General features: G+C 31.2%; 2 protein-coding genes across 2 annotated transcripts; one reads left to right on the top strand and one right to left on the bottom strand.

Annotated features, from left to right (window-relative positions):
* Window positions 1-1,172: 1,172 nt before the first annotated feature.
* Window positions 1,173-2,884, bottom strand: LOC111631966 (pantetheinase-like). The gene is made up of 2 exons (XM_023376319.1): window positions 2,624-2,884; window positions 1,173-2,561 (listed from the first exon to the last, which is right to left on the bottom strand). The coding sequence occupies exons 1-2, from the start codon at window positions 2,852-2,854 to the stop codon at window positions 1,263-1,265; spliced, it is 1,530 nt and encodes a 509-aa protein (XP_023232087.1). The 5' UTR covers window positions 2,855-2,884; the 3' UTR covers window positions 1,173-1,262.
* A 1,112-nt stretch (window positions 2,885-3,996) lies between these two features.
* LOC111631967 (biotinidase-like) lies at window positions 3,997-5,822 on the top strand. Its single transcript, XM_023376320.1, has 2 exons — window positions 3,997-4,254; window positions 4,324-5,822. The coding sequence occupies exons 1-2, from the start codon at window positions 4,069-4,071 to the stop codon at window positions 5,656-5,658; spliced, it is 1,521 nt and encodes a 506-aa protein (XP_023232088.1). The 5' UTR covers window positions 3,997-4,068; the 3' UTR covers window positions 5,659-5,822.
* Window positions 5,823-17,578: the final 11,756 nt, after the last annotated feature.

Genomic DNA, 17,578 nt, shown 5'->3' with positions numbered 1-17,578 from the left:
TTAAAATGCCTACCAATATCAGCTATCCGCTCTTGATTTTTAATTCGATCCAAAATTTCCATCTTTGTTTGAAGAGATATATTAATAAATTTCCTTTCTAACGACGGTACTTTCTTTTCATTCGACATTGTTATAACTAAAATTTTTTCAAGCAGTTTTGTGGACAGTAAAAATCTCAAAAAGTAACTTCCCTTCTCTATGTTGTTAAAAATATACACCCAACAGAAGTTTATACTGTATTTTGGACCATTTTTGCGGTCCCCATCTATTGAAAGAGTATAAATTATCGAAAATTCAGTGATATATTTGAGTGTTTATGGTAACTGATGCACATCTGTCTAGATACCGGTCTTCCCCTTAATCTTTCATGGGAATATCACGTCAACGTGGAAAAACAGCTGTTTTCGAGAACATTTAGCTCTGTACACCGAACTGCGGCGCGTATTACGTGATCCGTTGCGATTTTTCTGTTATGTGAAAGATAATTCGTTTCTAAATATCGTAAACCGCGTTGTAAGAAAATTTCCGCATTTTTCCAACCGCGTTGGAGCGAAAACGCGTTGTAAATATACCGCATTGTAGGAGGCCTACCTGTACTAAAAATTATTATAAATAAGCATCACTGATTTTTAAATCATTTATGCTAAAAAATTGTTTTCTTTTCTATTTTGGAAAGTTAGTTTTGTTAACAAATTAATGAACAATTTTCTGTTACTGTAATATTAAGCGTTTAGAATCATACATTTGTTATATTTACTATTCAATTCGTAATCGATCTTAAACTTTTTCATACTTTTTTCTTTCCCTTACATTGCATTGTAAGTTTTCTCACATTGCAATGTAAGAAAAGGGAGGCGATAAGTAATTATTAAAACAATAAAACTTTTATTTCAAGTAATCATTTTATTTTCGGTTCAAGAATTTTTATTGATTAGTTGATTCAGATATTCCTGATCCTTCTCTCACAGCCCGTTTACGCCCATTGTCGCTTATCCACTTAAAAAAAAAACAAATGCCTATTGGACAAAATGCTTCAAGAAAAAATAAGAGTCGTTCTATAAAGTCCGTTTGTTTAATTTAATAGTTATATACGATGTTTGTAATTTTGTGTTTTATTGTATACTTTCAAAATTTGAGTAATTTATTTTATTAATCAGTAAATTTTAAATGAAATTTAGAAACTAGCATAATTAGTGATATGAAATATTTTATGATAAACTATTGGGGCTATGAGTCATGTATAATTGCATACGACTATTACTCTAAATCGGATCTCTATTATAAGCTCTGCCAAATAAAGATGCCGTAAGAAGTGCTCCATCCATTGGTTGGGTTAAGAAAAGACTATCGTTGTTGAAACTCCATTTACTATTATCCGCTAACCTTATTTCACTTTCCATTAGACCAGGATAAACGTATTTAGTTGTAAAGTTTGCCGTTAACTTCAGTTCTTCAAAAATGGTGAAACTTTTAGTGGGGAAAACCGAGCACGCTTCTCCTTTAAACGTATCACATCTAACTAAAGCACACATTTCTGTTGCCATTACAGATTTTCTAATGTGAAAAGAACCGTTCAGAACAATTAAATAGTAATCTTCATCGAGTGAATAATTCGCAATTTTATAGCGGAGCGTGCAGCACAGTCCGTCGTTGCACGCTTCGATCTTCTCTGTCGTTTTCTTTAGACGGATTAGAGTAGAGTTTGAGAGATTCAATTCCATACAACGATAGTCGTGAGGGCTTTTGGGTGGTCCTAGAATCTTTTCGGAACAAACGCCAGAAGAGAGATTATTACCTGGGTGATCTGTCCCAAACTCGAAAACTTTAAAATTGTCGTCGGTAAGTTTTTTCACTCTTGGTCGAGGAACTCTGGACACACTTAATTTGTCTTTTCCATTTGGATTGTAAACGTAATGTGGAGAAATAGAAGTGCCCCTGTATATCCCACTACCAACGGATCCACTACCTGGATTATGTTTGTTAGATGCTATTAGATTGATATCGAATCGAAGCGACCATGAGTACTGAGTTTCTATGGAGAATAGATTTGGAAATGTATCTGTCCACCACGAAGTGTATACCATGGAGTCGATCTTCCAATGCTCTATCAATTCAATGGCTTCTTCCCACAATAGATCGAAACACACGACCGTTCCAAACTTTCCAAAATCTGTTTCGAAAGTCACAAATTCTGGTTTTTCGGGCACATCGATTTCGTCTTCGTTGTACAAATGATATTTATGATAACGCGCCGCCAATTTTCCTTTTCTGTCGAAAACCACGTTCGTGTTATACAAAAAAACTCCATCGGGAGGACAAACTCGTAATGAACTGTTGCAGGTTACAAACGTTATTAGATTAGATACTAAGAAAATATTGTTTTTTCGAGCCATACAACTAAGATCAGTAATTATCGAAGCGTTTTCGTATCTGTCGGGATTGGTACAAGGATTCCAATCTTCTTCGGTCGGATCTGGAACAAACTGAGCTATTCTTCCGAAGATTTCTCTAGTCAGGTAAGGATATAAACCGTATTCGGGGAAAACGATAATATCTGCTTCCTAATAAATATAGAATCTGTAAATCATGTTTAGAATATAGGAATAACGACGAAGTAACTTACATTTTTAGCTGCTAGAACTATCATTTCGTTGTAGATGAATAAATTCTTATATACACTGACCAGAATCGGTTGTTTTTCGTCATATTTTGGCATGTATTCAAAAACAGCAGCTGTATAATAATCTGGATTAAACGCTTTCACTCCCAATACACACAACAAAAGCAGGATCATTTCTGAACCAACGTTTAAAAATGACATTTTAACTCGTTTATGATGTAGGATGCTAAGCATTACGAGAAAACAACTTTCAGATAAATAATATCAAAAACAATTAATAATGATTATAAATTGTTTTTGACTTTATTTGTTAATTGTTATTACCTTATTTATTTATCAGGATCAACTATATGTTATGTATATATACTAATTTTCATGTTAAACTTTGATCCAAATAATATATTGATATAACTTTTATTTTTGTTTTGTTAAAATAAATTGTAAATATTTAATTCAAAAATAATTTATTTTTATAATTCCTGTTAAATATTTATGAACAGGAATTGATTCAAGCGAAAACAATATTTAAACAGGGATCAATAGAATATAATGTATATATGTATATATCTATATTAATCTATAAAATAATTTCACATGCTTTTTCCTTTCTGAAATATATTTTAATAAAATTGTTTATTAATGGACAATATATCGAAGTAAATAATAATTTATCGAAATTTTATTTATGCAATCTTACATAATTTGTATATCGATAAGATGAACTTTGTACATCGTCGATACGAGGAATTGAGAAAAAAGCATCAGATAGCATTTTTAGTATTTACTGTTTTAAAATGATCAGGATAACAATTGCAATAGACCGACTTCTGTATCATATATTTTCGGGTATATTCTGTAATTAAACATGAGCCGACTAACAATTATGTTCTATTACTTTAATATAATTTAACATTTCGAGTTTGCGAATGTTTATGAATTTTGAGAATCTTCTTTATTTTCTGAATGACTTCTTCAGTTTTAAGTTTGACGATTATTTATTTAGGCTATTTATTTTAACTCTTTCTACTTCTGGGCATTAAGAGGATTTTTTAAATCAAACTTACCATAGGTTCGGCTAGGCTTACAATAAGGGTAACCGATGGCATGGCTCGACACATTTCCCAAAAATTTAATAGTCCAGCTTTATAGTTTTTCCTATGCTATAAGAATTTTCAAAATAAAAAAAAGAAAAAGAAAATATTACTGGAATTTACGTAAAAAAATTAAGATTTTCTGAAGGTTTCATTTTCTTAAAAAATAGTGTTTGCTTAGCTTGCATAAATATATAAAAATGAAGTAACCTTTGATTTAACCGATAAAGGATGGGGGATGAACTATTTTTACATGTGATAAATAAGCCTACGTTAATCTATTTTGTTACATATTACAATGATAGCAGCGAATTTACTTAGAAAGAAACCTATGTGTATACGTAAACAATTAGAAAAATGTTCTTCGAAATTTTCAAAATAGCATTACTTTTAGATATTTTGGTGGTAAAAGCCATTAATTATTATTATACAGCTGCAGTCTTCGAATATCATACGGAGAATTATGAGAAAGATCCCATTTTAGTAACTGCCTTCAAGAATTTGCGCGTTTACCGAAAGGTCACCGTATTAGCGGCTCTAAATGTAAGTTTTTAAATTATTCCATGATTTATTATTTACTCTTCTGCTTCCAACGTCCTAAATTCTTTCCAGGAAGCGGATATAATAGTCTTTCCTGAGTACGGTTTATATCCTTTCGTCTCGAGAGAAAAATTTAAAATCGTAGCCCAAGACATTCCCGATCCGAAATACGTCCATTGGAACCCTTGTGTTAATTCATTAAATTATCAGAATATCTCCATTGCCAAAGAACTCAGTTGTATGGCAAGACAATCAAACATATACTTGGTGGCTAATATAATATCTGTAGTAAGTTGCAAATCCGAGAGCCATTGTCCTTCTGATAATATTTTTTTGTATAATACTAATGTGGTTTTTGATCGCAGAGGTTACTTAGTTGCACGTTACCGTAAATTCCACGTATACAAAGAAACCGGCATCGATAAGCCTCGAAAATCAGAATTTGTAATTTTCAAAACGGATTTTGGCACATTCGGAACGTTTATCTGTTATGATCTGAATTGGATTCAAGCTGTTGAACTGTTACAAAAATTTAAAATAGATACTATAGTTTATACTGCTTGGTGGGGAGGAGAACTTCCATCTCTTATTTCTATCCAGAGATACTTTTCTTGGGCCGCACATTTTAATGTCAATATGTTAGCTTCTAACAAGAACATTCCCTCTACTGGAACGACTGGAAGTGGAATATTTAGAGGCGCATCTAGTGATTCATATATTTATAACCCGAATGGAAAAAATAGGCTAATTTTGGCTAAGGTTGCTCGACGGGGAACGAAAATCCCCGTAAACGATACTTTCAAGATTTTTGAATTTGGAAATAATCATTCTGGCAACAATCTCTCATCGGGTATTTGTTCCATCAAAATTCTAGGTCCTCCTAAAAACGAATTTGATTATCGCTGTAATGAAGAAGATCTCTCCGATTACACTTTAATGAAATTACATAAAATAATCGGAAGCATTACAGCTTGTAACAATGGTTTATGCTGTAAACTTACATACAAAATAACGAATTTTCATAGAGAAGAATATTATTTAGCTGTCCGAAATGATACTTTTAAATTAGAAGGCACACCCGTTTGTGTAGAGACGTGTATGATGGTAAGGTGTGATTCTTATGGAGGAAAAAGGTGTTCTGTTTTTCCTACTGCAGCTAAGACAGTATTCGAAGAAGTAAGCATAAAAGCGAATTTTTCAACTGTATACATCTACCCTAATATTTTGACTTCGGGTGTTCAGCTAATGAATTTATCCCAATGGCACTTCAATGATAATAGTATTTTGTTGAAAAATACAACGGATAAACCTCTTTTAACAGTATCTCTGTTTGGGAGATGTTACAGTAGAGATCTGCCTAATCAATATAATGTTCATTTCAACAAAGCGACATACAAATATAAATAAACATGCAGACTATTAAATACGCCTAGAAAAATTTCTCAATCATTTATCTCAAGTAGAAAATGTTATCAAAAAGATTTAATGTTGAAGTGAAAGTAAGAAATAGTCTGCTTATCCTATTTTGTCAGGTGACTAAGATAAGCAAGATTTGTACTAAATTATTATCCTTATATACTTGAAAATCAATTCGAATATATTTATTCTGTCATTCATTCACTTTTATGTTTTATATAAATTACATTATATCAGTAACTTATTTTCATTTGTGTACAATACGTGGTTTTATAGACTTAATTGGTTTTAGCTATTGATTTGAAAGTGCTTAAATTCGCTTTATTCAGTTAAAAAATAATAATTTTTAGAAAATTTTGATTTAAAGAAGACAATAACCAAGTATTGATAATGATTAAGAGTAAACATTTTGTAATCATAATTATCAAATTTTTAAATTCTGTATTTGTTTTACAATTAAAACTTAATGAATATAAACGTAACTATGTCTAATATAATTAACTATTAAAGATTTTAATGAATGAATGAATGAGTTAATAATCGAAAAGAATTAAATGACATTTTGGAGTGGGATTTTTTAAGTTTTAAAAATTTAATTATCATAGTTGCAAAATGTTGCAAACTTGCGACGAAAACTTTGATACAATGTAGGAAAGAAAATTCTATTAATAATCTTGTTTAATATTGGCAATGTATTTATTTATTTTTGTTTATATTGGTTCTTATGTTTTTCTGTCAATGCTTTCTACTCAACATAACTAGGAAGGAGTAAGGAAGGATCGTAGTTTTCCATTACTCTCCATGTCTCACCAAAGTCCGTTCGATTAACTGTTTTTTGGGAATTCTATGCAAATCTTTGCTTTGCATGTTTGTAAATTCCTTACTTCATGTTGCTTTCACTTCATGATGTGGAGGTGAGTTGGGTTTTGGAGAACTGAGTCTGTCCATAACAAGTCTGTCCATTGGGTCTTTATGGACATGTTCCACAAAAATGGAAACTGCACTAAATAGAGACAGGAAAAAGGCGTAAAGCTTTTTGTGGAACATGTCCATAAACACCCAATGGACAGACTTACACACACATGATGTTCCGCAAGATAGTAGCAATACTTTTACACCGTGTTCTAGAAGTATAGAGAAATCCGTAAATCCATAAATGTTCTATAAACATAGCTCTTCAAACGCATTGTTTTAGCGTTAGAAGCGGTTAAAGTTAAGTTTTCTTAAGATGCTGCTTTGCAACACTGCTAAGCGCTGCGGAAAAGCCTTAATCTCGCTGCCCTTCAGCTTCTTTGCTGTATTAAAGAGCCAAGAAATGCAAGTCAAAGTTACGTTTTGCAAAAATTTAAGTCTCTGAAGGTAAAAAGCTGAAGGACAGCGAAATTGAGACTTTTCCGGATCTCTTAGCATTGCTGCAGAGCAGCATCTTAAGATGTAGCTAATCTGAAGTTTAGTCCCTTCCAGCGCTAAAACAATGCATTTGAAGGGTTATATTTATAATACATTTTTGAATTTCCGTAGGCATTTTATGAAATATGAAATAAAATAGTGAAATTTGTATTTTAATTTTATGCATAATAAATCTTTTAATATTATTAAAAGATTTATTATGCATAATAAATCTTTTAATATTATTAAAAGATTTATTATGCATAATAAATCTTTTAATATTATTAAAAGATTTATTATGCATATTATGCATAGAACCATATTTATCTATTAAAATAATCAAATTTTTGTTTTTATACTTTATATTAAATATGGTTGATAATTACTTTAATTTGAATTTTAGTTATACATTAATTTTTTTTTAGTTTTTATTTAAGCATTAAATTAAAATTTTTACTGGTAAATCTCTTAATATACAAAAATATTTAATTAATTAATATTTAATTTAGGTAATTATATTAAATTGAAGAATAATTTTTTGCATAATTAGAACGCTTTCCTTGTATTGATGTTATAATGTTCAACTTCAAAATAATCACAAGGAAGGCTTTCAGGACGTAAACACTATTTACTTTTACAAAATAATAGTAATAAAATAAATAAAAAACTAAACAAGCAAAAGAACAGTTTTAGTTTTTATGACTTAAAAAATTATTTTATTGCAACTTTAAGCGAGTTCCTCAATTAAACTCTTCGAATGCTGAATACACAGTATTTTTAGTACAGATATTTACAGAATTTGATATTATATATAACATAGATTAAATATTTACATATATCGATATGAAAATGATAAATTCCAACGTATAATACAATATTTAAAATATTTTTATATGACGCAAACAAACAATAGTTAATACAAGATATTTTTACAACAACGTTTACTTTTTCATTTATACGAATGAAATGTATATTTACATTCGTACATAGAAAACAAGTTATTTGATAAAATTTTATAATTTAGGCATAATAATCCATTCGATTTATTTTAAAAATTCTATATTTGTATATGATGATACTATTTATCTATTAGAATGATGTTTTTATTTTAATACATATTGAAAAAAAATGTTATCTAATATATATAATTATTACATAATTTATTTGTAAATTTAATTCTGTCAATAAAATTATATTTAAGAAGAGATAACGGCCAAATTGCTTAGTAATTCTTTAACCTTATAGCCTGATAAAGAATCCGACTGTTTGGTATTTGAAATAAAAATTTTTTTTTAAATAAAAACTTATAATCTTTCTCCTAGAATCAATAAAATTAATTTATTTATTAACAGTGTAACGTTATTTATGTCTTTTAAGGTATTTTGATATCTTACTGATATTTTAAATAAATGATATTAGAGTCATTGTATTCTGTACAATTTTAAAAGATAAATTAAATACACATAACTATATACATTCTTCCTGGTTTATAGGCCTATGGTATATATAGTGGGCTAAAAATTACGAAATAAGTCGTGCATATTTTAATTTCGCTTATTATGGGGGAGGGGAAATGTTTCCATTTTAACTTAATGATAAACGTTAGTTACTTTCTACGTGTATGGATTTAACCGTAAAAATACTACAGATGTGAATGATAAAAAGCGTCATTCTAATAAATAGTAATAACAATAACATGTAACCTGAATAACATGAGAAATTCGGATAAACTAACAAGTAAGATTAGGTAAATTAAAAACGAAGGTTTCTCCGAAAAAGAAAATTAACTCTTGAATGGTTAACAAAACGTAGAATGATAAAGAAAAGTAGGAAGAAGGATAAAAGAAAGAGCTGATTCAGACCATTATTAGACTTGACTTAACAGTTTTAATTTGTAAAATAGAAACCAACTGTGAGTTACGAACAATAGTTGGTTAAGGAAAGCGTGTTGTCGACTCGTCAGTCTTCGTCGAATCCAGTACACTAAGAAAATAGTTGAAGAATTTAACTATTTTTCAGTGTTCATTGTAACGAATTTTCTAACGGTCAGTGTCGTTCTATAAACATTAGTATCAATATTAAAGAGTAAAAACCATAACTACGTAAGCGCATAATTTTGATCCGTGAATGTGTTTTCAACGGTATTATATATTGATTTTTCTCTCATTATTTTAAAATTGCGTATTTCAAAACGGGCTAAGTTACTGGGAGTTTGAGGGGTTTATCCTTAATGTTGACAAATTCTGCTGAATAGTCAGCAAAGTCGCTCCACCAAAAACATTATATGATTTTGTTTTCGGAATTAAGAGAAATACAGCAATAAAGGAGCATGATTAATGGGAAGAATGGGGAAGGAAGTCAGTCTTCTTGACAGACACTTTGTATGAACTATCGCTACCAGCCATAGATATCAGTCAAAGAGATGTGGGATTACAAAAAGAAGGAATGATAATCGGGACGGATGAGGGTGATGAAGGGTCATATGTGGGTGCGATCGGCACTGAAACAGAATCTACGGTTACAAGAAATCGTTTATTTGACACGAAAAGAGGTTACAAGATTTCAGCGATCTTGGAAATTCAAAGTCGGTGGAGGTCTCTGGGGTTTCCTTTCCTTTCCAAGATAGTCCCAAATGAAGGAGTATTCCTGGCTATACTTTTTTATTAATATGCAACAAATTAATTACGATCGCTCTTATAGTGGCTTTGGAGTAATTTTTCGATGAAAAATTAACATTTAAACATCAAATTGGATAAACTAGTAAGCAAATTTAGCTATTAGAAGTGAAATTTTGTGGAGTCTCTGTAACTTAATTTCACCATTCTCAGTTTTAGATCTCTCTTCGCTAATTTTTCATCTCTGGTCGGCTATTTCCTGTCTGTATGGTCAGCAGCAACCCCATCGCTTCTTAACAAGATTTCGAATGCACTTTCGTAAGGTTTATCTTAACAAATTAAATAACAAATTTGGTCATTTTTCTTATAGGACTCAAGCGAGGTGGCACGAATATAAAATTTTTTGTAAGCATTATTTCGATCAGCTATTATTTTATCGATACTTTCAATGGGTTACTTTCTTCACATAATACTTTTATTCTCTTTCCTCCTAGACCAACCCGAAATTTATCTTGGCATTTCCTAATTTTTGTCTTGTCTCACAATCGCCTTTTATCATGCTGTTAAAACAACTTTAGATGGGGAGTTCTTTTGTTTTTTTTAACTTCACTTTTTGTAAAATTTAAGCGTAAAAAATGGTTTCTTTCAATATAATATATTTGTATTATATTAATTTATACTCATATTTAGTTTATAAGTTTCATTATAATAAAATTCTTTTATTATATACTGTATATATTTTGTTTTATTTTATATTCTTTAACTTTTATTTTTGTAATGTTTATATATATTATACATAGATCATAAATTGTATATATTTTGTAAGTTTTTACTTCTTGTTGATTAGTTTTTAATATTTCATACATATTTGGTCTTGGTTTTTGGTCTTTTGTTATTTATGTTTTTACGAAGTGAAATGGGTTAGTAATCTCATGCTGTATAGCAGTGTTTTTCAACCTGTGGGTCGCGACCCCCAGGGGGTCTCAAACTGTACACGGAAGGTCGCGGCTGAAAGAAAAAGACAAGTGTTTGTAGGTCCTACACTACAATAAAAAAAAAACTACAATTTCAGTGAGAAGGCTGTGCCTGTTTATTTTACAGTACAATTGGTTTTTTATCGATATTTAAATCTCAACAGAAAGAAAATTAAATACGTAGTTTTTAAAATCACTGACATAGTTTTAATATGGCCCTGGGGGTCGCCAGAATTTTTTTAACTTGTAAAGGGGTCGTGTATTCAAGAAGGTTGAAAAACACTGCTGTATAGTATTACTAGACAATTCATATAATTATTAAAGACTATTCTTATATTTAGAAACTTCAAGAAAAATTGCTGTGTACTACCATATCACTCTAGACAACAGCTTTTCTTTGGTTTGTACTAGGCTTATATATGTATATAGAATTTATAGAAATTTATAGGTATGATGTGTTGGAATAGTTTTGCATTTATAACCTTGTTCTATATTATAATTCTATATCATATAACCTTGTTCTATATGTAATCGACTATAGATTAGCATATGATAAACCGAATTATCTGTTATTTGTGGTTTAACGTGTTTATTTTTGCATGAATACGGAGTTCAAAGATTTGTACGTAATGTGTATAAATCAACTAACGTCAATATTAATAAGGAAAATTAAATCGTGCAACAAGTCATGCGGTGTTATTAAATATATCAGATTTTCTAACCAAAATAAAAGTAAATCCAATGCAAATATAATCAAGAGTCGCTCTGACTTATTGCAAATATTAATAGATGCTTAAACGTTACTTGAATGATAATTTTTTTCTTTTATAGTATAGTAGAATATTCTGTATATAGTAAATTATATGTGTGTTCAATTGTCCGATTTTTTAATGAAGAAAATATTATTGTATAATTTTATATTTTGTTTCAAAGTATTCAAAAAAGATTTTAATTGTTTTCTTACAACGGAGAAAACTATAAGAATCGACTATCTCAATCATTTATTGATAAGACTTCATTTCAATTGAGATTATGGCATCTATCTTTATTATTTAGCAGCGTGCAGATCAGACCAATGGAAATTCATACGTATATATATATTATTTAAAGTGAATAACGAGCCTTTTTCGTTTTTCCACCGTGAACAAATAATGTAAATACAGTAGAGCGTCGATTTTCCGAATCAATTGGGGACTGGGGTTGTTCGTATAACTGATATTTCGGTTAACCGATTTATGTACGAAAAAATAGTTTAACGTATCCGATGTTGAAATTTTTCTCCGTTGCGTGTCGCTTCGCGTTGAATTTTCGTCGATGTTAAGCCTAACGAAGACTATTGTATCGTTAAAAATTATTTTTTTATTTTGTACGAACAAAATAAATATATTGGAAAATATAAAAACAATAAAAAATTATACTTCAGATGTTAATTTAGTATCAAAAACGTAAAATATTTGAGTAGCCCAAGACATAGACAAAGATTGAAGCGCCACAGCACTGGCGAAAATCTAAATTTGTCGACTGGAATTCTTTCGGATGATTGACTTTCGGAAAATCGACGCTCTACTGTAATTAAAAGCTCTTTCGACAAGTACAAATTACGTTTTTGAAGTATTGAAAAATGAATAGTCCATTAATTAGAAAGATTTTTGATCGTTTACACATTTTTGTCACCACTTTGGAATTATTGAAACAATAGATTTTTGCGAAAATTTTCCAAAATGATCAAATGCCGAGTAGATTTCTTCCATAAAAATAAAAAACATAAATAAAATTCTCTCTTCATAGGCAACGTGTACAATGACTTCGAGTGACCTTTAATTACCTCGAATTTCATTCTACGTTTTTTTCAAATCGTCCGAACCAAAATATATGCAAAAATCCCATTCTCTTTGCCGGTGACTAGACTTGATTTCGAATTATCCAATATCTAAATAACAAGGCTTCACTGTATATATATATAAATCTTAGTATATTATATATTATGTTAATATTTTTATTAGCTGAACTCCACCTAGATTTATTGGCGAATTTGAACAAATTTGGTATCAAAAGGTAAGGGATCTACAGATATACAATAAACTTTGTTTTTTGGATTCGATGATCTTTTCCACAGATATGGAGTTTCAAAGTTCTAAAATTTCCTTATCATTTTGCGTACAGTCGATAAGAAATTTCTGCAACAGTTCAATTTCAGAACTTTGGAACTCGATATTTCTGGAAAAGATCATCAGATGTAAAAAGAAAAAGGATTATTGCACATCTACAGACCCACCTTATCTACCAAAGAGGCTGATTATAACCTCTTTGATTATTCGCGAGATATCCAGCAGTTGGCGGTAAAAATTTAATGTTTTTTTTTTTTAAGAGAAAATTTTGGTAGATCAGATTTTTGTCTTAGAATCGTATTTAATTCTTCTATTAACGTACGATTCGGAATTCTGAAAATTGAACTCGTTAATTTTCTACGAATTTTTAAAGTCGTAGAAAATTTTTAAAAATTAACGAATTCGATTTTCAAAATTTCTATTGCCATCTATTGGAGATCGCACGCATAACTAAGGAGCTAAGAATGGGGTCGTTTGAACTTTATCAAATCTGCGACCATTTAAACTTAAATATTTAAGGGAAAAAAAGTACGAGTTAAACGTATATACAATAAGATCTCGCTTAGTGATACTTTGTTTAACGCTGTTTGTTTAACACTGGCATCTGAAGCAAACCTAAATATAATAGGATAAAATTGAAGGAGTAAGGCAACGCAACAGTCGGATCTTTGGAGATTGGGTCCTGTTTATGTGTTAAACTCGTGCAGAAAACCCAAAAAACTATGTGGTCAACCCATTGGAGAAGCATTGACCACGACTAACCAGCAGTTTTTAGGGACGGATTCAAGGGAATGAGCAGCGCGCAACTGCACACCACTTCTGAGGATTTTTTCCGAATAAAGCCTGGTAGTTTAAGTAGTAAAAAACTTTGTATATCATATTGTTTCCTTTATTTCTTCATCACCTCTAAACATTTCTAGATCCACTATTGCCAGTGTTCTAGTGTTTTTATCCACTCAGATCAGTCAGTGTCTTGGCAAGCAAAGCTAAGAATGGGGTCGATGTATTTATATTTGATCTTGAAGCAGTTGTAACGACTCCACCTTTACTTATCAACGTGGCCTTGATTTTGGAGTGAACTTGATATAAAATTCAATATGAAAATAAACTTAACGCTTCGAGCAAAATTAACAAGATAATGAAATAACAGTAAGTTTATCTTAATTTATTATAATTAGGATATACTTAATTGAGCATTAATGCAACATCAAACTGGATAAAGTTAATATTAAAAAACCGAAAAATCTTTATAATACGGCAGAACCTAAATGAAGTCCGAGACAACAGGGAAACCGACACAGAGCATAAACAGGGAGAGGATAAGCCAGGGAGAAGCGACCATTCTTTCTCCTTGAATTTCTGGCTTTCTAAAGGATCTCTTTACTAAATTCCTAATTTGATCAGTTAATCAATTTGACACTTCCTTTCGTCCGCAAGTATTGATCCAATTTTGAAACTTTAGCTCGTATGACACGCGATGATAATTTCTGACAGCTAAGAATTTTTTATGTCTTTATTATACAGTACTTACAACGGGACGATTTTGCTTTCAAAGGAATGCTACATTTATTTCCAAATTTTGTCATTTCTACCAGAGTCAGAGTCAAAACTCGATTTTTCCGATTGACATTCTAAGCCAGCGTTTCTCAAAGTGGGCGATAACGCCCCTTGTGGGCGCTGGAGGCTTTCAGGGGGGCAGTAGAAGGCTCAAAGAGAATTGGGGGGCGTTAAGGAAATATAGAGGGGCGACGGCAGACAAATTTTATATATAAAAATTCGACGGAATATATATAAAATGTTGACATTTTATATATTTTTTATTTTTTATTGAAGGTCACAACTTGAATATTTCTAACACATTGACTTTTATTTTAGCTCAGCGTTTCTCAAAGTAAGCAATAACGCCCCCTTCCGGCGCGATGAATAGATCTATGATAGAGGCAAAGTATTGAATGGTGACCAAAGGCAAAATTGGGGCTGATAAAAGGAAACATTGCGTTCAATGGTTTCCAGATGATGAGAACAATTTACAGTAAGGGCACAAAGTGTGAGATTCATAGAAAAGTTTTCCTAAGAATATTTCCAATTTTTTTTTCACACAAGAGAAAATGAGTTAGGGGGCGTTGGGTATAACTTTATGGAACAAAGGGGGCGGTGGATCGAAGTTTGAGAATCACTGGTATAGACTTAAAGTTCAAAAGATCTTTACCGGAGACGGTTAACGTCGTGTGCTTTTTACAGTATCGTAATACAATAGAAATCGATCGATCTCGGAATATTTACATTGACTACTAAACAATGGTTACGCTTACTCCATGGAAACTAGCATTAGGAGATGTTGAAATTAGCAAGACATTTGGAGGCATCTATCCGTCGGATTTGTTACCCGAAAAAATCGGAAAGAAGAAAGGATTTATAGTTAATACCGATAACAGTTTAAAGCCTTGACAACATTGGATAGCGATATATTTTCAAGATTCGACGTGTTTTTACTTCGACTCGTACGGATTACCTCCTAAAATCCGATCGATTATAAACTTTATTCGTCGGAATTCGAAACAGTTACGCTGGAATCAATTGAGTTTGCAGGGACCATATAGTTTTACGTGTGGATACTTTTGTCTATATTTTCTCTATAAAATATCGAGAAATCAAGATATGCGAATGTTACAACCTACTACTAAACTATTCAATGATGCTTTTGTGATGAGATTTATACACAATAATTTCCGTTTGGGTAAATTACCATCTAATATAAAAATTAAATGTAATCAATGTAGCAATAGTTTACTCAAATAAAAGTCTATTTTAAAAAAACTAAAAAGGTGTTTTTATTGAACCTGGAAAAAAAACTAATATTAAATTTGATCGCACATATCCGAAACACCATAGAAATATTTTTTTACTCGCCGTTTTTTTTTTAATCTAACGGTTATACCATCTCCATTTCTAAAAAATATTAAATCGTTTAATAAAAACTAAACAAATATATGTGAACCGCCGGGGAGGGTGTAGGTCTCCCGATCTGGCAACAGGTTGTTAAACCTTCTCACTGTCAGGATGGATGGAAGGATTCTGTTACCGCTGTAACGGGCTTTAATGGTTTGGGTCGAGTGGCGGAGGGAGAAGTGTGTCTGTAAGATGACAGGCGATTTACGAGCAAACGAGGACACCAATTTAACAGGATAACAACGATTTATTAGCTACATAGATACAATAACTAATTAATTACAATAACTAATTTCAAAGGGATAAATCTGAGTCCCTGAAACGCGAAGGACCGAGAGAGAGTTTACAAAAATTTGTTCCATATTTCTTTATGTCTTTATTCTTAAGGAAAAAGGTTTTGATATCCAATGGGTTGGTAGGATAAGGATAATTTTTCTNCGTTTAATGGTTTCCAGATGATGAGAACAATGTACAGTAAGGGCACAAAGTGTGAGATTCATAGAAAAGTTTTCCTAAGAATATTTCCAATCCTTTTCTCACACAAGAGAAAATGGGTTAGGGGGCGTTGGGTATAACTTTATGGAACAAAGGGGGCGGTGGATCGAAAAAGTTTGAGAATCACTGTTCTAAGCATTCCAATCAGTTAATTCGAATCTATCAGTAGCAATTTGATAAAAATTGTAAACTATAAATTCCCAGTGTCGTCCATCCGTCTGTCTTAATCTCGGAGAGACAGACGGATGGACGACAGTTAGATGAAATCCGAGAAATGGAAACTTTAGGGACAGCAGGACCCAATTAACTAAAGATGAACTTTCGATGCAAACCGGAAGTCACGTTTTCTCAATTCAAAACTTCCCTGCTCCCGAAAGCAGTTAATAGATGACCGGCACGACTCTATTGTAAAGGAAAAGTATGATGTTCAGGGGCAAATCACTACTAATTTGAGGTGGAGAGGATATATTTTGAATTAAATGATTTTAAAATATTATTAAAAATTGCAGCCCGGTATTAAGACGATGTCACAATAAATAATTGCTCTTAGTTATAGTTTGTTTGTGAAAACTTTGGCTTCAACTTGTGAAAATATTTACGATGAAAAATTACATTTTGACTTTTGTCATGTTATGAACCACAATATTGAAGTTAAAATCTTTCTAAGAGGTAATGAGGAGTTAAGAAAGACGTGATTAATATTACTACTCTCACTATTGGAAGAAACCTTTACTTATAACTTTTTATACGCTCTCCAGCCTGACGAAATAAAGTCTGTCTCCTTGAAGTTAACTATCGTCTCTCTCCCAAAGGCTTTGTAGATTTCTAATCTTTTTAGTTGTTTCGGCCGAGGCACTATCTGATGCTATACCCGTGGCGTAGAGAGCTTTTTTTGAAATATACTCCAAGTAACACTAGATGAACTCATCGCATGCACATTGGGGAGTTACGCTCGTACTTATACTTAGTTATTATTACTGGTTCTTATATTTCTATTATTATTTTTATATATGCTTTATACGTGTATATTTTCATTTATTTATAACTTCAGACACCTGGCTATCAACATTTAAAATATTATTCTAGAATGTTTTAAAAATTTTTGTTCTAGACTACTAGAATAAAACCGACATTTGATTTGTACCGATGAAGGTCAAATACGGGCGCATATCAATCGAAGGGTTTAGAAGTGTATATAGGACAGACAAACGGGCAATTCTATTATATATAAAATAAATTTTAAATAATTAGAACTCACATTATTTGTCTAAGTTATAATAAAGCTTATAGTTATGTACTATTAACGAAACTTGTTTTATTTTATTTCTAGTCTCATTAGATGCTCGTGAGATGACGGCGACATTGGTAACGTTGGAGTAAA

Source organism: Centruroides sculpturatus, unplaced genomic scaffold, assembly GCF_000671375.1.
Source record: "Centruroides sculpturatus isolate CEXI.00-Female unplaced genomic scaffold, Cexi_2.0 scaffold783, whole genome shotgun sequence".
In the NCBI taxonomy this organism is placed as follows: domain Eukaryota; kingdom Metazoa; phylum Arthropoda; class Arachnida; order Scorpiones; family Buthidae; genus Centruroides; species Centruroides sculpturatus.
The sequence above is the reverse complement of the archived record's forward strand: the minus strand, read 5'-3'. Positions and strand labels throughout refer to the sequence as shown.

What these genes read in the sequence shown, in the direction of transcription:
- LOC111631966 (XM_023376319.1), bottom strand. Translation starts at nt 2,854, where the DNA reads ATGCTTAGCATCCTACATCATAAACGAGTTAAAATGTCATTTTTAAAC. An exon ending in TAGTTCTAGCAGCTAAAAAT is followed by an intron (nt 2,562 to 2,623) that starts GTAAGTTACTTC and finishes TATATTTATTAG; the next exon opens with GAAGCAGATATTATCGTTTT.
- LOC111631967 (XM_023376320.1), top strand. Translation starts at nt 4,069, where the DNA reads ATGTTCTTCGAAATTTTCAAAATAGCATTACTTTTAGATATTTTGGTG. An exon ending in CCGTATTAGCGGCTCTAAAT is followed by an intron (nt 4,255 to 4,323) that starts GTAAGTTTTTAA and finishes AATTCTTTCCAG; the next exon opens with GAAGCGGATATAATAGTCTT.